We start from the raw sequence: 17,508 nt of genomic DNA on the forward strand, positions 1-17,508 counted from the left end.
CCCTAAATGCTCCATGCCCCATTGCTTTCCTTTCCCACTCTCAACTGAAAAATAGCCCAGCTATGAACTGGGATGGAAAGTCATGCTCTCTCACCCCAAGTTACTTCCTTTAAAAAAGGAAACGTGCATTATATTTCTGTGATTTTCAACTTCATATCATGCTATTACAAACTCAGAAATAAGAAAACAGGGAGGATCTGAAAAGTGAATGGCAGAAAATTAACATCCAGGTCTGGTACATCAATGTGCCAATCGCTTTGGAATATGCTTACTGCTCTAAGAAAAGCAATGAGTTTCCAACATCTCTAGAAACCCAAACAACCATGTAGGAAGCAGCAAGTGAAAGGTTGTCTATTTTGTAATTAACTTGTTTTTTAAAAGTCTGCAATCTTCTCCTCCAGTGAAAAAATTCTAAACTAAGAGCTTTACCTATTTTATTCTGCAGTGAAAGCTAATGTTCATATTTTGAGTTTCTGAAAAGAGTGAATAAAAGCAAAGCCAAGCTAGAGCATGCTTCTTTAGCATTTCCACTGTAATATTCTGTTTGAGTGAGTCCTTTGGACTCAAAGCATTCTTAAAAGGGCAAAGGATTCAGCTCTATAATAATTTTTTCCATTTCAAAAGTATATTTTTCTCTGAGCTTTCATTATTATATACACAGAAAGCTCCAAAGACAAATATTAGAGTACAAAGTTGCCAGCTTTTGTATACTAAATCCTCTGGTTTTACTAGAACTAAATTAATTTATACAAACTAGAGAGTTTAATATGAGCATACATTTAACAGATGCTACTTTACACATTTTTATATACTACATAAGATAGAGAAGGTACATATGACAGTTTCCCTTATTTCACAGTTATTGGTTCAATGATGGTACATATTAATTCTGGTCACAATACTTGTATTTGGAGTTTAAGTGGTATTTTTGTCCTTAAGGAAAACTCAGCCAGATCTGCTATCTACTGTACATCTTTGAAATTCAGTAGAAGAGACACTGAGATAGGAAAATGGCTTTTATTTTAAACTTTTGTTCAAAGGTAGACTGTAGTATTACAATCTTTAACATACATTTGGGTTCCTCAGCAAAATGTAGGTACCATGACAAAATACATGACAAAATATTCTTTTGCTGGACCCCAACTCTTGAAACACTCCTCATGGCAGCCTCTATCAAAGTATCCTCAACAGAAAGTTGCTGTTAAGAGAGCTCAAAATTTTCCTAGCCACAGCAAGACTTGACTCTCCCCTTACTTACTGTGGAAAAATTCTCCCTTCTGCTAATAGAGTTAACTCTGCAGCAGGGAAATCTGTGCAGCAATGCTGAAGAGACTCAAACACTAGAGACACAATAGCAATGTCATGGATATGATCCAGTGAATTAGTAACATACAAAAAAGTTATGTTTGAAGGAATATTATTTGAGTTACAGAGTCAAGAGGCCAAAATCTGGAAAATGCCAGATTTAAGGCTCACTTTCCTGCCATTTGTAACTGCATGTATAATAAAGTTGCAATGGCATGATCACCTATTCTACATCCACTGCTATATGCCATCAATTCCTGCCTATGATGATGTCCAAAAATGCAAAATCAAGACACCTTTAATCTGGCATTTTCAGCGTTAGAGTATTGGACTTCATAACCTAACAAACTCCTGAATAAGTCAAGTTCTTATGACAGCAATGTTGTAATCTTCTCAACATTGCAAGAGATACTATATTGATTAACAAAAATGGCCCTGGTGTTAATCCAAAATTAGAGCTTCAGGGTCCACTCTCATTTTTATTAAAACCTTAGTCACAAGCTGAACCTAACTTTACCATGCTGCACAAACTGAGCACTGTCTTTCCTCGACAATGAAAAAAAAATATTTAAACATTCTTCATTTCTTCTAGATTTTCATTTCCAGTGTCTACAGTTATTCCTAGGTTTGGGAGCCTCGTGGATCTGGTGGCTGTGATAGAAGTCTTCCAAAACCAGGAAGATTTTTTGAAATTCTCTCAGAAGAACTGAAAATTCCAGGGTCTGAAACTTGCACAGGTGTAAGCCATCTAAACACACTTGGGTGTCCAAAAGCTATGACTCTTACTGATGCATGCATTTGCTCACAGGACTGGAATATGAATGTGTACTGTACTGTATGTATGTGCTTTTCTGGAGAAGAGGAGGCTCAGGGGAGACCTCATTGCACTCTACAACTTCCTGAAGGGAGGCTGTGATGAAGAGGGGTTTGACCTCTTCTCTCAGGCAACAAACAGGACCTGAGGAAATAGCCAGAAGTTGTACCAGAGGAGGTTTAGGTTAGACATAAGGAAGAACTTTTTCTCTCAGAGGGTGGTCAGGCACTGGAATGGCCTGCCAGGGAGGTGGTGGAGTCTCCATCCCTGGCAGTGTTGAAGAGGCACCTGGATGAGGAGCTGTAAGATCTGGTTTAGTTTGTGGTAGCAATGGTAATGGGAGGACAGTTGGACTAAATGATCTTGTGGGTCGTTTCCAACCTTACGATTCTATGATTCTATGAGGGAATCTTACTTTCAAGTCGCTATCATTGCCATTTTCCATTTCCCTATATTTTCTACTTTTAAGTGCTGAAAATTCCTGGAATTTTGGATCCTGGAACAGAGCCACCCAGCCACTGATGTCACTAATCAAATCAGAAGGGGCTTGCTTCATTAGAAATAAAGTCTTGTTGCTTTCCTTCTTAAGATATTCATAGTTTTTAAACACTCCTAGGGGTTTACTGACATTCAAGACAGAAGTGGATAAGATACATGTTAGTCAAATATGGAAGTTAACAAGCTCCCTAAAAGTTAAACAGCAAGTTGTCAGACAAGGCTGTGTGCCTTGGTGTTGTATCCTTAAGACTCAACAAGTGGTTGACATCCACCATTCCCACACTTTACACAAATATGCCCTGAAACAGCGATTTGATTCTACACAAAGGCTAAAAAGGCAGAAGGCAGTCAATTTTCTTTTCATCCAGGAACACTGACAAACTAGGAAAAAAATCCTTTTTGACTAAGTAACAATTCCTTCCCAGGGGTCCTCCTGGAAAAATGCATCATCCCCCTTTAGATTTCAATGTCTCTGTATAGGCACAAAACCCAAACTCAGCTAAAAGCTCCCCACAATTGCATTGTAGCAATGCTTTCAGTTGCTTATAATCTTTGAAAAAATACAGCCAATGTTTGGCTTCCAAGGTAAAATGAAACCTGGTATCTAATTTAAGACATCAAAATGTAATATCTCTTTGTAATAATGAATCTTCGGCTTTGTCATTTTCACCTGTAATCTGCTTTGCTATGGAAAATGTTGAAGTGTATTTATCAGTGCCATTTTGCAGTAATGTATCATTTACTGCTCTTAAGAAGAAAAAAAATGAAAACTTGCATTGCAGATGGTATCAAAACTCTGTTTTATCATTAGACTCACAACTGAGGTCTCTGCCAGCCTAGGTAAATCTCCCACTAAAGTAACAGTTTTGCCCAAACAAAGAGTGTGGATTGAATCCAGCATGAATGAAAAAGCCTGCTATGTCCCACACATAGGAAGAACAACCTCCCACCCCCTTGCATCTCCACAGTTTCCCCAAGTCTTTTATAAAGGGAATATTGCCTCAGTAAATTTTTCCAGTTGCTTTACTATTTTTGTGACTGAATTTGTCCAAAGTACGCTTGGGAAAAAAAAGAAAAAAAAAAAAAAAGAAAAAAAGGAAAAAGTAAATAGATAAACATACTTCTGCTAGCAAATGCCAGAAGAAAAATATATTCTAGCAGTCTTCGGCCAACTTAGACTTGAAATGAATTTACATCATCAAAATACCTTTTACTTGTGTTATTCTGTAAATGTATTGCACTCATTTTTCCTCTGAAATTGACAGGAATATTTTGCTTTCCAGTCCATTTTTCACTAAAATGCATTTTTTCTCTCTCATTGGAAAATATATCAATTGCTTATTGGGGAAAAAAAAAAAAAAAATTTGGTATGACTGACCTGTAGAGATATGGAGCTAAGGAGAGTCAGTGAATCCACTCACTCTGATATGCACACATGATATGCAATTAAAATCTCCATTCACATTCCTACGGGGTTGTCAATCAAGAGAAAAGCCTTTTTGACAACATCCAGCGAAGCGTACCAACTAACTGCTGAACAGGAACTTAAACAGTAACAGCTTTTGTTACTACCAAGAATGGATTTTACCAAGATTGGGTTCAGTTTCTAAAGAAATCATTATGTTAAAATTTGGGGGGCTTTTCATTAAAAATTAAAATGTATCACAAAGCTATTGTGTGTGAAGCTATCGCATTATGTAATACATGAGGGTTATCAGATATTTGTGAAAAAAAGAAGCCTAACCTTTCCTGGTTGTAGGAAAGAATTTAACCTTTCATATTTAGAACAATGAACAATGATTACAACCCAGTTTATAGGAAGAAGAGAACATTTTTCCAATTGCATTCAGTCTGTTTGGTAGTTGCCACAGATGTCTTTTACAACACTCTAAGCTGTCCAGCCACAGAACTGACACAGCACAATGCCTGCCACTACCAGAAATGATGCTGTGAGCAATTTATTACTGACTTACTGGAAAATTATGTGGATCAATCCTAAGGACTTGCAACTCTGAAAATATCCTAATTTATGACAATAGAGAAAAGCGTATATAAAAAAAAAGCTTTGATAAACACCAGAAAGGACAGTGGTTACTTTATAATACCTAGCTTGATAACGAACAACCCATAATAGCATTACTGAACTTTAAAATCACATCTGTAAAGGTAAAACCTGTGAAAGTAAAGAGATCATTATCAATCTTCTGTTTGTGTTTTAAGCACTGAACTCAAACTACAATTTCCAAATGTGTTAATACTATTACAAACTGAAATATTTGCTCTTCCTCACCATGCTTTGTAACTGAAGAGAAAGCAGATGCATCCTGACTATTAACAGTCATGACAAATTGCCTTACTAATGAATGTTACACACTGAAAGTGCCATAACTGATTAAACTACAATTTCCCACTACTGGATAGAGAGAGACTTGGGAACTCCAGCAGTGGACAACTCTGATATTCTGCCAACGGGCCTTCAGGGCACAGCGCGGTATTTAGAAAAACACACTGTAAATTCCATATGAATGTATTCTAAAGGACTATGTGTATACAACAGGTTTTAAAGAACATTAGATGAAACAGCTTAGGTTTGTAACTGATGAGCCATGCAAAATGGATGTGTTTTAACAATTCTAGTATCATTACAAGGCTGCGTTGAAGAATATTCCTGTTGGGTTCCTCTAGCCCTCACCTCACCTCCCCAAACATTGCTTGTGCTTTGCTTTCACATAAAATCTTTCTTTTGTCAGTCTCTTTGTTGGTGCAAAATTGGCAGCAGTTCAAATTCAAAGTACTCCTATTCATTTACTGACCATTAAACCAATGTCATTCTAGTTCACATCAGCCAGAGAGCTAAGCTCTAAAAAACATAAAAGGCTTGCTTCACCACTGACGAATAATGTGTACATTTTTACAGAGCTTAAACCTTAATGCTTTGCCTGAAACTAACAATACAGTATATCTTATCATTCCTTTTTCACAAGCAGGCAGCTGCTGAAACGCTTGCCACTTCAAAATATCAATTGCTTGCCAGAGTTGTCCTCAACACACCCTGTCAAACTCATGTATATTGTGCAATGAAAATGGTGCAGGACTGAAAGCTAGAAATTGTGTCAAATTCTGCTGTGAGGGTATGATGTGCAAAGAACAACGTATGACAACCGCAGAGACTACAAACAATAGCGATGGAGCCAGTCACCACATATATCACAACTACGCCTGTACATATTTTATTACATGTATTATATATTTAAAGCATGACAAATGCGTCATCAAAGATATGTGCTACACCACATAGAAACCCTTCAGTTAGTTAGGCTTTTTCATTTCTCTTGATGGAAGTGCAGTGTTGTTTTTCTGCCCTCTGAACATTTGTTTGTAGATTACACAGCACACATAAAAAAACATAAGGTTTTCAAAATGAGTAACAGAAAATAGAAGACAATACTACCAGATGAGAAAATGAGATTTTGTACAATTAGCACTTTTGCTTTTCTCTAAGGACACATAGTCAGACTACCTTAAAGAATATCTGTGGCTATGCAAGACAAATTCAATATCACTGTGCCCATAAATTACAGTATACCTAATTTTAATGCAGATAAGTGCTGGCCTATTGATTTGCATGTTTCCCTGGCAAAATGGAAATCCCATGTGAATATGTTCTTTGTCTGTAGAAAATGCATTTTAAAAAACCTTTATGAATACAGCAATCTATGCTAAAAAGGAAAACATAAGTCACTAATACAAAATTCTGCATGCAACCTAAAAGAAGTAATGCATATATAAGTACACATGTATGCATGCATGTATCTCCCTGTGCGCATGCATATATGTGTGTTACACAACTTCACAGAATTTTAGCATATAATTACAATTCCTATGATGTGTCTTCATTAATGAAAAGAAAATTCAGCCTCTATATTCTTAAATAAGCTGAGAAAAAAAAAAGTGCAAATTGCCAAACTAAGTTAAAAAGTAAGTTAATTACAAAGTGATCATGGAATATTATTTTTAAATTAAAAGAACAACAGATAGCTGCCAAAAAAAAAAAAAAAAAAAGAGAGAGAGAGAGAGATGATTAAGAGGAAAGATTTGTACAATTGTTCACAGCAGAATGATGCAGGTTGCAAAACCTGAACACACAGGAATCCATGAGAGCCATTAATTGATACAATTCTAACCAAAATGAATAGATACGCTATTAAAGTGTTAATAAATATTTTGGAAAGAGAATAGGTGTTTTAGGTGCTTGGGGTTGCTGACCTTTGCTGTGTTTATTAGTGGGACAATGATGCATTATTAACACACAGCAGCTGTACCTGAACTGCTGCCATGAACATAATAGCCTTTTATAGCCATCAGGGGAGTGAGATAGGAGGCCTTTATTAACCACTAGACATGATTAGCACATTATGTGAACTTTAGTAGGCAAATTATCTCTTATTGAAATATAATGTTGGTTATCACTAATTGTAAACATGATTTCAAAAACTTCTTGATGCAAAACTATGATTTTTATTATCTTTTGGAATATTAGTGGTTAGGCCACTAAAAAAAACAAAAGTTCTTTTCCTTTGTTCAATCTGAAAAAACAACTATGCCTCAAGAAAACCGATTCTGTGATAAACCACAGAACTGAATGACTTCCACATCATCAATACTATTGCTCAGAACTATAACCAAACATAAGCAGACACTTCCAACATCATTAAGAAAGCGGCTAGTGAAGAAAAAGACTTGCCTTATATTTTTCAATAAAGATTACAAGCAATGCTTAAAAAAACAGTTTGCTAATACATTTTCAAGGGTTAACTTGGAAAAAATAACATGACGATTTACTTCAAAAAGCTTAATTTTGGGAAAGATTATCCCATTAGCCTTCACAACTGAATGCAGCACTGAGAGTCCATTATGAGCAGTCTTTTATGCCCTAGCAGAAAGTCATTAACATAAAATAAATCATTAGCTTTGATATTAAGCCTCTTCTATCTGCAGGTTTCTATGACTAATTTTCACAACTGTGTCTGCCAAAAGATAAATTATACTTTTTTTGAAAGGTTATCTTCTCTTTCCACTATTGTATTTCCTCTTACTGTTTACTGTAATTTCAAGTTGATGCAAACCTGATGCGTGTATAAGAAACAAATGTTTTCTCTTATTAACAAACATAAACTTTTGCACTTGCAGCAACTGCAACTGAAGTATGACTTCAGAGCCAGCCACTTGTAAAGCAGGGTAGAAATTACTGAGTCCTTCTTCAAGGTGAGCAACAAAGCATAAATGCACAGGTCTATGTATGTGTTGAGTTATACTGAGACAATAGGAATTTACACATGTCTGTAATCTTTTTACTTTTCTAGATCAATCATTTGCCTCACACTGCACACATCATGCTTCCCTTACTGACACACTTCCTGAAGTACAGGCCATCACTTTCTGGTTTCAGAGTTCTGATTTCTTCTTGCATACAGAGTAAGGAACTGGAGTTCACTGTAGAGTTGCTTAAGGTAACACAAATATACCAACTACAGCAGCTTCTATTTAACCTTTTGGACCACATAATTATCAACAACAGCAGGAGACAGAAGTACCACCACAGAGTCTCACTTTCCATGCCAGCAATAACTTTGAAAAAGCCACTCATGCCACTTTTGAATGGTAGAGGGAGGTTTAGCAATCAAGAATGCAAACGTTAAAAGATTCAGACATTTCCTCTAACCTGGATTTGTTAGATGCTCATGTAATTCAAGTATGTTTTGTAACTTAGAAAGCAACGTGTTTCTTGGGAGGAAACCATACTAAAAGTGTATGTGGCAAATCTGATAGAAGCACAGCAATAAATACTAAATGAACAGTTCAGAAACAGTGTCAGCATATGTGCAATTGAAAGATAAGATATAAATATTAGTAGAGCCGTATGAAATTCAAACGCTAAAAATACTTATTGCAAACAGAAGAAGCAGAAGAAAACCACAGACATTATAAATGTCAGTTACATCAAGATCTCTGCCGAAAAACACTTTTAACTTTGAAGATCCAAGTCAAGAGCTAAACGTTTTATTCAGTGCCCTAACTCATTAACCCACAACTGATCACAACTGATGAACATGAAATGTGGATAGGATATTCCAGTGGAAGGGGAGGTGAAATTTCCTTCTGTGCACTTGCTGTGGCAGTGCAATGTCTGATGCTGCTGCTAACAGTATGCAATCCGTACCTAACCATAGAATAATGAACTGTTCCTATTTTCCAACTGAACGCTGTAGGGAGAAATGTTATGACCAAGAAAATCTCATTCAGATTAATGTGAATTCCATGTCTTAAAGTATTTTGGAAGCGCTGCTATAATAAATGGTTGTTTGGCACTCCCATTAAAAGCCATGTTTTCGAGCAGTTTATAACTCAGCACTTTTAATAAGAAATTACTCTTTGGGCAGAAAATCTGCACCTAGTCATGTAACAAAACACTGCTACCACAACGCTTTAGTTTGGTGAGGCAATATTTAAACTCTGCATTTTAGTGTACGCAGCCCATGCAAGACATCCACAGAGCACGTGTTCACTTCACAAAAATAAACAGAGCTGCCACTAATTGCCACTGCTGCTGGTTCCAGCAGCCAAGGTCTGAACCGATGCAGGGACTCCCTCTCACCGTGAGAAGCGGTGCTTTCAGGTCACTCTTGAGCTGCACTGAGAGAGCAGTTAAAGGAAGCTTTTTGCTTCCGCTGTCTAAGCTATGTTACATCTGCCATCAATAAAGGATTTAAATATCCAAGAATTCTGATCTAAATTCTACCATGATTAGGACGTTTCTCTGCTCGCTACAAGATCATGTTTTATATAGTCCATTTTCTGATGTTCCTGTGCAATGCTAATAAGATGAGAAAGTCTTGCTAAAATGGGAATCTGAGGGCAAGACAGTACTGGTAAAGTGTAATAATCCCCAGCAGGCACTGAATTCAACAGGAGTTGAGATCTCCCAGTCCTCCCCGATATCAACTCCGCAAGTCCTTAAATGAACACAGCTCCAGCTGCTCTTTGGTTTCACCTAAGCACCAATGCATACAATGTAGTGTTGTACAAATTCAGCATTCTTGATAGCTTACAGCTTTCATTTGTTTCAGCAGACCTCATGTTAGGCTGGCTGAGGGTAGTCCACTAGAGATGGAACACCTCATTCTGATAAGAGAATTAAACATACTTTCTCTCAAAGCAGTGAAGCATGGCAGAAAGAAAAACAAGTAAGAATGGCCATGAAAGCTTTGGTTTATAAAACATCTCAGTGAAATATTTCTCAAAAGCACATGCATAAATTATTTTCTGTATTCTGCCTCTAACTCTGACACAACTCTCTATGGTCTCATAGCCTATGGAAGGGAAGTCCATTTCATGTCTTCCTGCGTGATATTTTTGGAGACTAGATAAAACACTTAAAACTCAACAGTCATTTCTAATGTACCTGTTTAATCTTTTAAGTAGCACCAAAAAATTTCAAGTATGATTCTAATGCATTAGGGGACAAAATAATCATTCAAGGAAAAAAAGATGCCCGAATATATAAACGGTGATCTGTGAGATGAGCATAATCTAACATTCTGACAAAATACAAACATTTCAGCTTCAGAGCAATGACTCTAAAGAATTCTGAATCTCAGATACAAACAGGACAGTATCGAGCCACTGGACACTTTGTAAACAGCCACAGAACATTTTAAAAAGGGTAGCCTCCATGGTGGAATTAAGTTTACACAATAAATTATGATAAATGCTGTATATAAATTACATGCACTTTTGGTCCATAGAATTCTGATTGCTAGCAGGACTGTTATTACTTTCAAACTACTGTATTCTCTTTATCCACTTTTATCCAACGTCACTCTGCTTTTTTCATTTGAAAAGGTTTTGCTTTCCACTCTCTCTTTTTTTTTCTTTTCATCTTTATTCCCCTTTTTAAAAACATCTACAGACTATCATTCTACCTCTGCTGTCTGGCTGTATTTTTCCACTGCATTGACAAGTACCAGTGGATACAAGAAAGATGAGTTGTAGGCTCCTTTATTTTGAACCAGGTAACAAATCACACAAGAATCTAGTGCATAATTCTGCAAGGCTAACCATTGGGAGCAGTAAAGACCATTATTTTCTCCCTGCAGTTGGCAGGGGTCAGCATCCCTGTCATTAACTGTGTCAAATTATAATTATGTAACTGCACTTTATGTGAGCAGATATCTGAAAACACCGTAAAGTTGCAAGTAGGAAAATGTACCGATCCTTCTTACAGCAGTGACTGACACAGGCTTTAGAGGGGAAACTTCAGTATGGAAAGCCACAAGAATGTTATTTATTGCTCCCTACATAAACATTTAAACTCATTGTTTGACTTCTTCAATCTCTGACCATGTTCTACTGTTGCATTAATACATTCTGATTACCAAAGTTATTTCTTTTCGTAACATGCAACTCAATTAGGGAATGTGATGTTTCCTAAAATAAACTTCCACCCAGCAGACTACTCCTATTAGCCAGTAAATGTCTGAAATGCAATTATGCTTCAAGTTTCAAGAGGCAAACGGTACGACCCCAGCTCTAAATCTGTCCGTCCAGCATAAGAGCTCCACTATGTTATTTCAAAGGCTGACCTATATACTGCAGCATACCGTCCATTCTGTCTGTTTGTATAAGAGATACCTCACACAGTTGTCATAACCAACATTGTTTGCATTGTTCTTTTACTTTTCTCTCTCCATGGGTTCTGCGAGAGAGACAAGGAAAAGCCCGCATGACAATATATGCACAGCATAATGAGCTTTCACAGCAGATAGAGAAATATTAGACTAAGATGCTTAGAGTGTTATTTTAGGTTTATGAAATAAAGATCTAAGCAGTCTTCTGAAACAAAGCCTGCCAACTGAAAATTGTAAGATAAGACGCGAGTGTTTGAATCTACACTGCTGCATTTTCCTTTGCCTACAGAAAACACGCGCTGTCAGTATCATCAATGCAAGTGCCTGGGTACTCACTCATATGATGTGCCCAATCATTTGGTCAGGAAAAGAATACTAGAAAACTGAAAAGTTTAAGTATTTGTGGAATACTTTGCAAATAACCAGCAGCTCAAGCGGATTTAAAATGTAAGGAATCAAAGTCTTCCTTATTTGCCAAAAATAAAAAACAAACCACCATCTCAGGGGGTAAACAAGGGCCAAGGCCAGGAGCAAGCCCCCAAAGCAAGTTTTTACTGACTTCACAGGAAGCAAGAACCAGTCCCAGATGAGTTTGGTAATGTTTAGCCAGAGGTAAGCAGCTGATGAAGACCACCACTCCAGTTCCAAACACGGACCGGTCCCACTGCAGCACCCACCTCCTACACCAGGAGAGATCAGCTGCAAGCAGCCAACCCACCTTACCTGGGGGATATCCTGCAGGCCTCCCCTCCAGCTCCCCAAACACACACAGCAGGAGGATGAGTGACAGAGCAATACCGGAATGTGACTGCATGTTTGGAACAAGTCAGATAAGTTTTCGCAGCAATGTTAATCATGCTGGGTGAAGGGAGAGAGTGAAGGAGTGAAAAATGAAATGTTCGGTAAATGTACGCCTCCAAGGGGCCTAAGCAAGCCTCCTTTGCCTGTTTAATGTAATCAGTGGTCAGGGGCAAAGACATCTGAAAAAGACATTCATCCTATACTCAGTACCTTATAGGAAACATTCCTGGTAAGTCTTCCAAGCAGAAAACATATGTCTTATGACTGTGCACTTTTAAGCACATTATCAGTTCAGGCAAAGTGAAATAGAAGAGTTGCAACTTGTCTCCAGAATGAGTGTCTCATTTGCATTTAAAAAGAACAGTTTGCTCCCTCATACATGGCATGACTTAAAAGAAGCTTTAACCAGCCAGTAAAGACATTCCAAAAAACTACTTTCTAAATTAATTTATTCGATTTGCAACGCAACCCACCAAAAATGATTTAAGGAACTTAATTGGAAAATGATTTAATATATTAAAGTAATTCCTGATTTTCCAAAGCATTTAACTTTTAAATTAAATCTGGCCCGCTATCTCAAGAATGATGAGTGAAATGTGTATTCAAGTCATTACCTTCTTTTTGAAGCCTTAAATCACTGATAGGTTTAATAACGTTTGTCCAGTTTCACTGCCAAATGGGTCTTCAGACACTTTGGTACTTATGCTATTAATTCCAGCCTGGGCTTCTTACATGGCAACACTTTATGGTTACAAGGTACAGAAACAAACAATAGAGAAAATAATGCCAAGTCGCAGATCAAGGGTAGCAGCCTAACACTACTCTGAGCACTTGAAGGAAAAATTAATACCCGCACACATGCTTATATGCATCTGGGCTCCTCCTGCTGAGCAAAGTTCGCTCCTCATACCAACTTCCGATCTATGGGGCAGGGGACGGAGACTGCCAAACAATGCTACTGCTAACAGCCATACCTCTGGGATCTTCCGAAATATCCTCAGGCACCCACCACAAAGGGCCAGATTTATCCCTGAATTCTATAACTCCATTGAGTGTATGTGAAATGCAGCCAGGCTGAATTTGGTCCTTCCTGCTGCGATTGGTAGATGAGACCATGTGGGAAATCTTTCCTGAAAACTGAGAGGGTTTCACCCCGCCGCTGCTGCCCCTGCGTTTTAACACCGGTATCTCCTATTTCGCCTTTTATCTCCGAATCTGGGCAGCTGCCGGCGGGGAAAGAGACGGCTCCCAACACCTTCCCGACACGTGAGCCCAGCGTGACAACGGGCAGCGCTGAGCGGAGCTGCCCGGCGGTGTCCCACGGCGGGGATGCACCCCGGTACCCCGCTACACCCGAGGTCTCCCCGTCCCGCACCCGTGCTGCTGTGCTCCGCGTAGATCTGATGCGAGAACACTCGTCTCTAAGCACACCTTGAGGGACGGCGAGTGCTGCAGGAGCGCTCGCACCTCCTGAGTTTTTCCTACGGGCAGCGTTTCGTTCGTGAGCAAAGCCCACTTCGTAAGAACAGAGAAAGTGCAGCTCACGCATACAGCCACAGCGGCAGCACCGATGCTCTCTCCCCCCAGCCCCCTGCTCGGGAGCTAAAGTAGAGCGAAGTGCTCCGGGATGGCAGCACCTCAGTCCCGCAGCCCGGCCCGGCCCGGGCTCTGCGGTGCTCCCCTCGGGGTGAGAGGGCTGACACCAGGCTTCGGCGGACACAGACCCTACGACAAGTTGCTAAAGAACTGGCTGGGCAGCGGCACAGTGGGACAAAGTGAGCCCTCGCTCTGGACTGACTTGTCACCCTGTTTTACCGCGTGTATACACTCTGAATAGGTGTGTGTGCATGTATATATACGCATACAGACATATCTGTATATACATGTATATGTGTTTATATATGCGCACACACACATGTCACGGACACGCACACACACAGGCGCGTTCCCGGCACGGCCGAGCACCGCTCTGACACATCAACTGCGGGGTTCGCGGTGGGGCAGAGAGTTGCTCAGCGGACACGATCCCCATTCACAGCAGCCCTGGAGATCCAAGTCCTCCGCACCGACACCGCGTTGTTCCTCACCGACGGAACACGCCACGGAAAATGCCCCCCCACCCTCCGCCCCCCGCCCCGGCCGCCCGCCCCCAAAGCGCTCCGGCTCTGAATTCGGGGTGCCCCGGCCCCGCGACCGCTGCCCGCCCGGGACTCCCGCAGCGCGGCTCAGCGCCCGCTCCGGCACCGCGACCGCAGTACAACCGACAGCGCGGAGAAAACCCCTCGGACGAGACAAAACGCGAGTCACCTTGTTGCAATAGTAGGGGTCCAGGCAGGGGGAAGGTCCCAAACAAGGCGTATCAGGAGCGGCCGCAGGCTGAGGAGGTGGTGAATAAAATCTTACGTCCATTTCACTCAAACATCAAGCAAACTCCTCTCCTTGTCTTTGGGTTGTTAACGTTGTTGGTGCAAAAAGGGGTGCGTGTGCGTGTGTGCGCGCGAGGGGAGGGGGGTGCACACAACAGGGCTGAGAAGAATGAAAAAAAAAAAAAAAAAAGAGGTGCCTGACTTCGGCAGTCAAAGAAACACCTTCCCTGCCTCACATCCGTTTGTGGTTTGCAAAGAGAGAAAAAAAAAAAGAAAAAAAATCTCTTCCAAAAAAGCACCGGTTTGCAGATGTCTGCGAGAGAACCAACAAACCCTCCTTCCTCCCGGCAGGGCAGGTAACTTCAGCACTTATTGTTCCCCGCGCACCGGCGCCGGGGCGCTCGCTCCGTGCGTGCCGCGCTTTATGGGAGCCTCGGAGTTGCCTCGCGTCTCCCTCCCTCCCTCCCTCTCGCTCGCTCGTTCGCTCGCTCTGTTCTTTGCCCTCTCTTTCTTTCTTTCTTTTCTTTCTTTCTTTCTTTTTCTTTCAATATTTTTTTTTTAATTTTGTTGTTATTTGTTTGTTTGTTTCGTTTGCTGGCGGTGTATTTTAGTTGTCCCCCCACCCTGAGGAGCGTGGCTTGGAAAAGCGGCAACGGAGGCCGGGTGACCCCGCGCACCCCCGCGGGGAGCGGCGAGCAGTCCGCCCGCGCTGGAATGGCCGCCCGGCTCGGCACGGCCCGGCACGGCTCGGCGAGCGGCGGGGGACGCGGCGCTGCTCCGAGTGTGCTTCACACAAAGGGGCTGCCGAGGGAAGAGCCATTTGCGGCCGCAGGGGACGGGGCTGGGAGTCGCGGAGAGGGGGCGCTACCGCGCCCGCCATCCCGCCGCCGTCCCCGCCCTCTCCCACCCGCCTCCCCGCCCGGCCCCCCGGCGCCGCCCGGCCCCCGCCGGTTACTATGGCGCCCCTTCCGCGCAGGCCCGACCCGCTTAGGCCCGGCGGCCGAGGGGTGCGGTCCTGGAGGATGGCAGCCTGGGGACGAGCGCTGGCTGCGGGGGTTGCCGCGGGCTGGTCCCTCGCGCCGCCTCTGTGAGAGCCCCGCACAGTTTCGCAGCTCCTGGCCCTCCTGCGCGGTTCGCTTGCCCTCCCCACAGCCGTTTTGCGCACGTTGGATCAGGCCTGTGGGTCGCTTTATTTCTCTGAGGTCCGCCATCAACCTAACGGGTTAGGTGAGCCCTTCGCTTCCTGTCCCATCCAGACTTTGTGAGAAATCCACGTGGGCACCTCAGAAAGCAGGAAGCAAGTGAAAAGTGCAAACAGTCACCCATGACGTGCCGCCTGAGCCGGGGTTTGAGCTGTGACTGCAGTGCTTGGCCCTGGCCGAGAGGGTAGTGCGGGCACCGGGCACATCCTTCCTCCCAAAAGTCTGGAGTGGGAAGCTCGAGGAGCTGGGCGGATGTGGGAGAAAGGAAGAAGTAAATGGGGGTAGTGAAAAAAGGAGCAAACTAGCTGCAAACAGAGGGGCTAACAAAGGGAAGCTGGGGATCCCACAAGTAGGGGGGAGCGGGACTAACTAGCAAAACGAGGTTTTGCAGACAGCAGTACAGAAACAGTGACTTGGAGGCATCATGAGCGGTCCCACTGGGTTTCCTGCAGAGTCCCTAGTAGTATTAATCAGGACAGAAAGGATGAAAGAAAAAATGTACAGGAAGGACACTATAGTCAGCTTAAATAACGCCATACAGAGAAGGTGTATCATGAAAGGAATGCCTTTCTTTAAATTGAATTGGTGAGTGACACACAAACAGGAGCCATTAGCAATAGATCCCATTAGTGAGAATGTTCACATTTATCAAGTACTCACAAACATCTCCATCTAAAAAAAAAAAAAAAAAGTTGATGTCTGCTTTGTAATGCGTATTTTCAAACCAAAGTGTCCTATAATCACTACAAATAAACAAAACAAGTATTTCAAAGGGAAGCATTGTTAAGGAGGAGCAAATCACAAATTTCAGGTTAAAGAAATCAAGTTTTCTGTGAGAGGGTCTATAGCCAGTAACTCAGATATTTTTATATTGTAAGGAGATAGTGTTAATTCATGGTTTTCTTCCACGCCCAAAAACCTACTTTCTGTAAAGCTTAATTATCAGGGAAAAAAATATACAAGTAATGAAAAAATATACAAGTAATGTACAGAAAACTAAAGAAAATGTTTTCAATGAAAATTCTTTTCTCAGGATGATTTAGCCAAACATATCTTAGAAGATTCTTAGTTGTCAGTTGAACACAAAGTACATGGTGACAATAAATATTTTCCATAAACATGCTATTACAAGAAATAACATTTTTTTAAAAGCTGTCAAAATTCCTCATGGCCTTGGAGAAAAGCTTGAAAATATGACCCAGAAAAAGCTCCAAAGGAAAAGAAATTAACATAATTAAAAAAAACTAAAACAACAACCTTATGATTTTTTTGGAGTCTGACTCATTATTTTGCATGTTTGAGATCAGACATTTTGAAAGTTAAAAAATCCTAAAAAAGAATTTCCTTTGCAAGAAATGTACTTGACGCTTGCCAGATATATCACTACTGCAAGTGGCTGATATGTGGACCATAATTTGACAAAGTGAATGGGAGACAGATTGCAGCTCTGTATTGAAAAGCTGCTGTTGAGAAACTTGTTATTCATGGGCCATGGATTATTTTTCAGTCTGTTGTAGAGAAAGATGATAGAGATACTGCTTCTAGAAAAGTTGGTCTGGGTGACTGGTGCATGCTAATAGCGAGCTGGAGATGTCAGTACCAGAGTGACTAGAACCTGTGATGACAGATAATACAGATTTGGCTTTGTATTTATATGAAATATTACTGACGATTCCCTTAAGAAAGACTTAAAGTTCCAAGGAGTCTGTAGGAGTTTACAACTATACCATTTGCTTTGCATGGCACTTCAAGTTATTTTCAGTACTTAATGATGCAGGCCCTGAGAGGTTATAAAATTTTTGCTGCTACTTACAGAGATGATTTAATCATTGAGA

The 17,508-nt window shown here is 41.0% G+C and overlaps 1 protein-coding gene across 3 annotated transcripts in view; it reads right to left on the minus strand.

The window, feature by feature from the left end:
- TOX (thymocyte selection associated high mobility group box) overlaps positions 1–15,339 on the minus strand; it is a 222,491-nt gene extending 207,152 nt beyond the window's left edge. Inside the window, exon 1 of one of the 3 annotated variants that reach the window (XM_031612807.2) lies at positions 14,413–15,339. In XM_031612807.2, coding sequence (XP_031468667.1) covers positions 14,413–14,514 — 102 coding nt within the window. In that variant the 5' untranslated portion in view covers positions 14,515–15,339. Of the gene's footprint in view, positions 1–12,027; positions 13,510–14,412 lie in introns of those variants that run through there. The other 2 variants (XM_090137619.1, XM_090137618.1) reach the window with 2 other exon arrangements.
- Positions 15,340–17,508: the final 2,169 nt, after the last annotated feature.

This window comes from Phasianus colchicus, chromosome 3 (assembly GCF_987193195.1).
Source record: "Phasianus colchicus chromosome 3, bPhaCol1.hap1.1, whole genome shotgun sequence".
NCBI lineage: Eukaryota > Metazoa > Chordata > Aves > Galliformes > Phasianidae > Phasianus > Phasianus colchicus.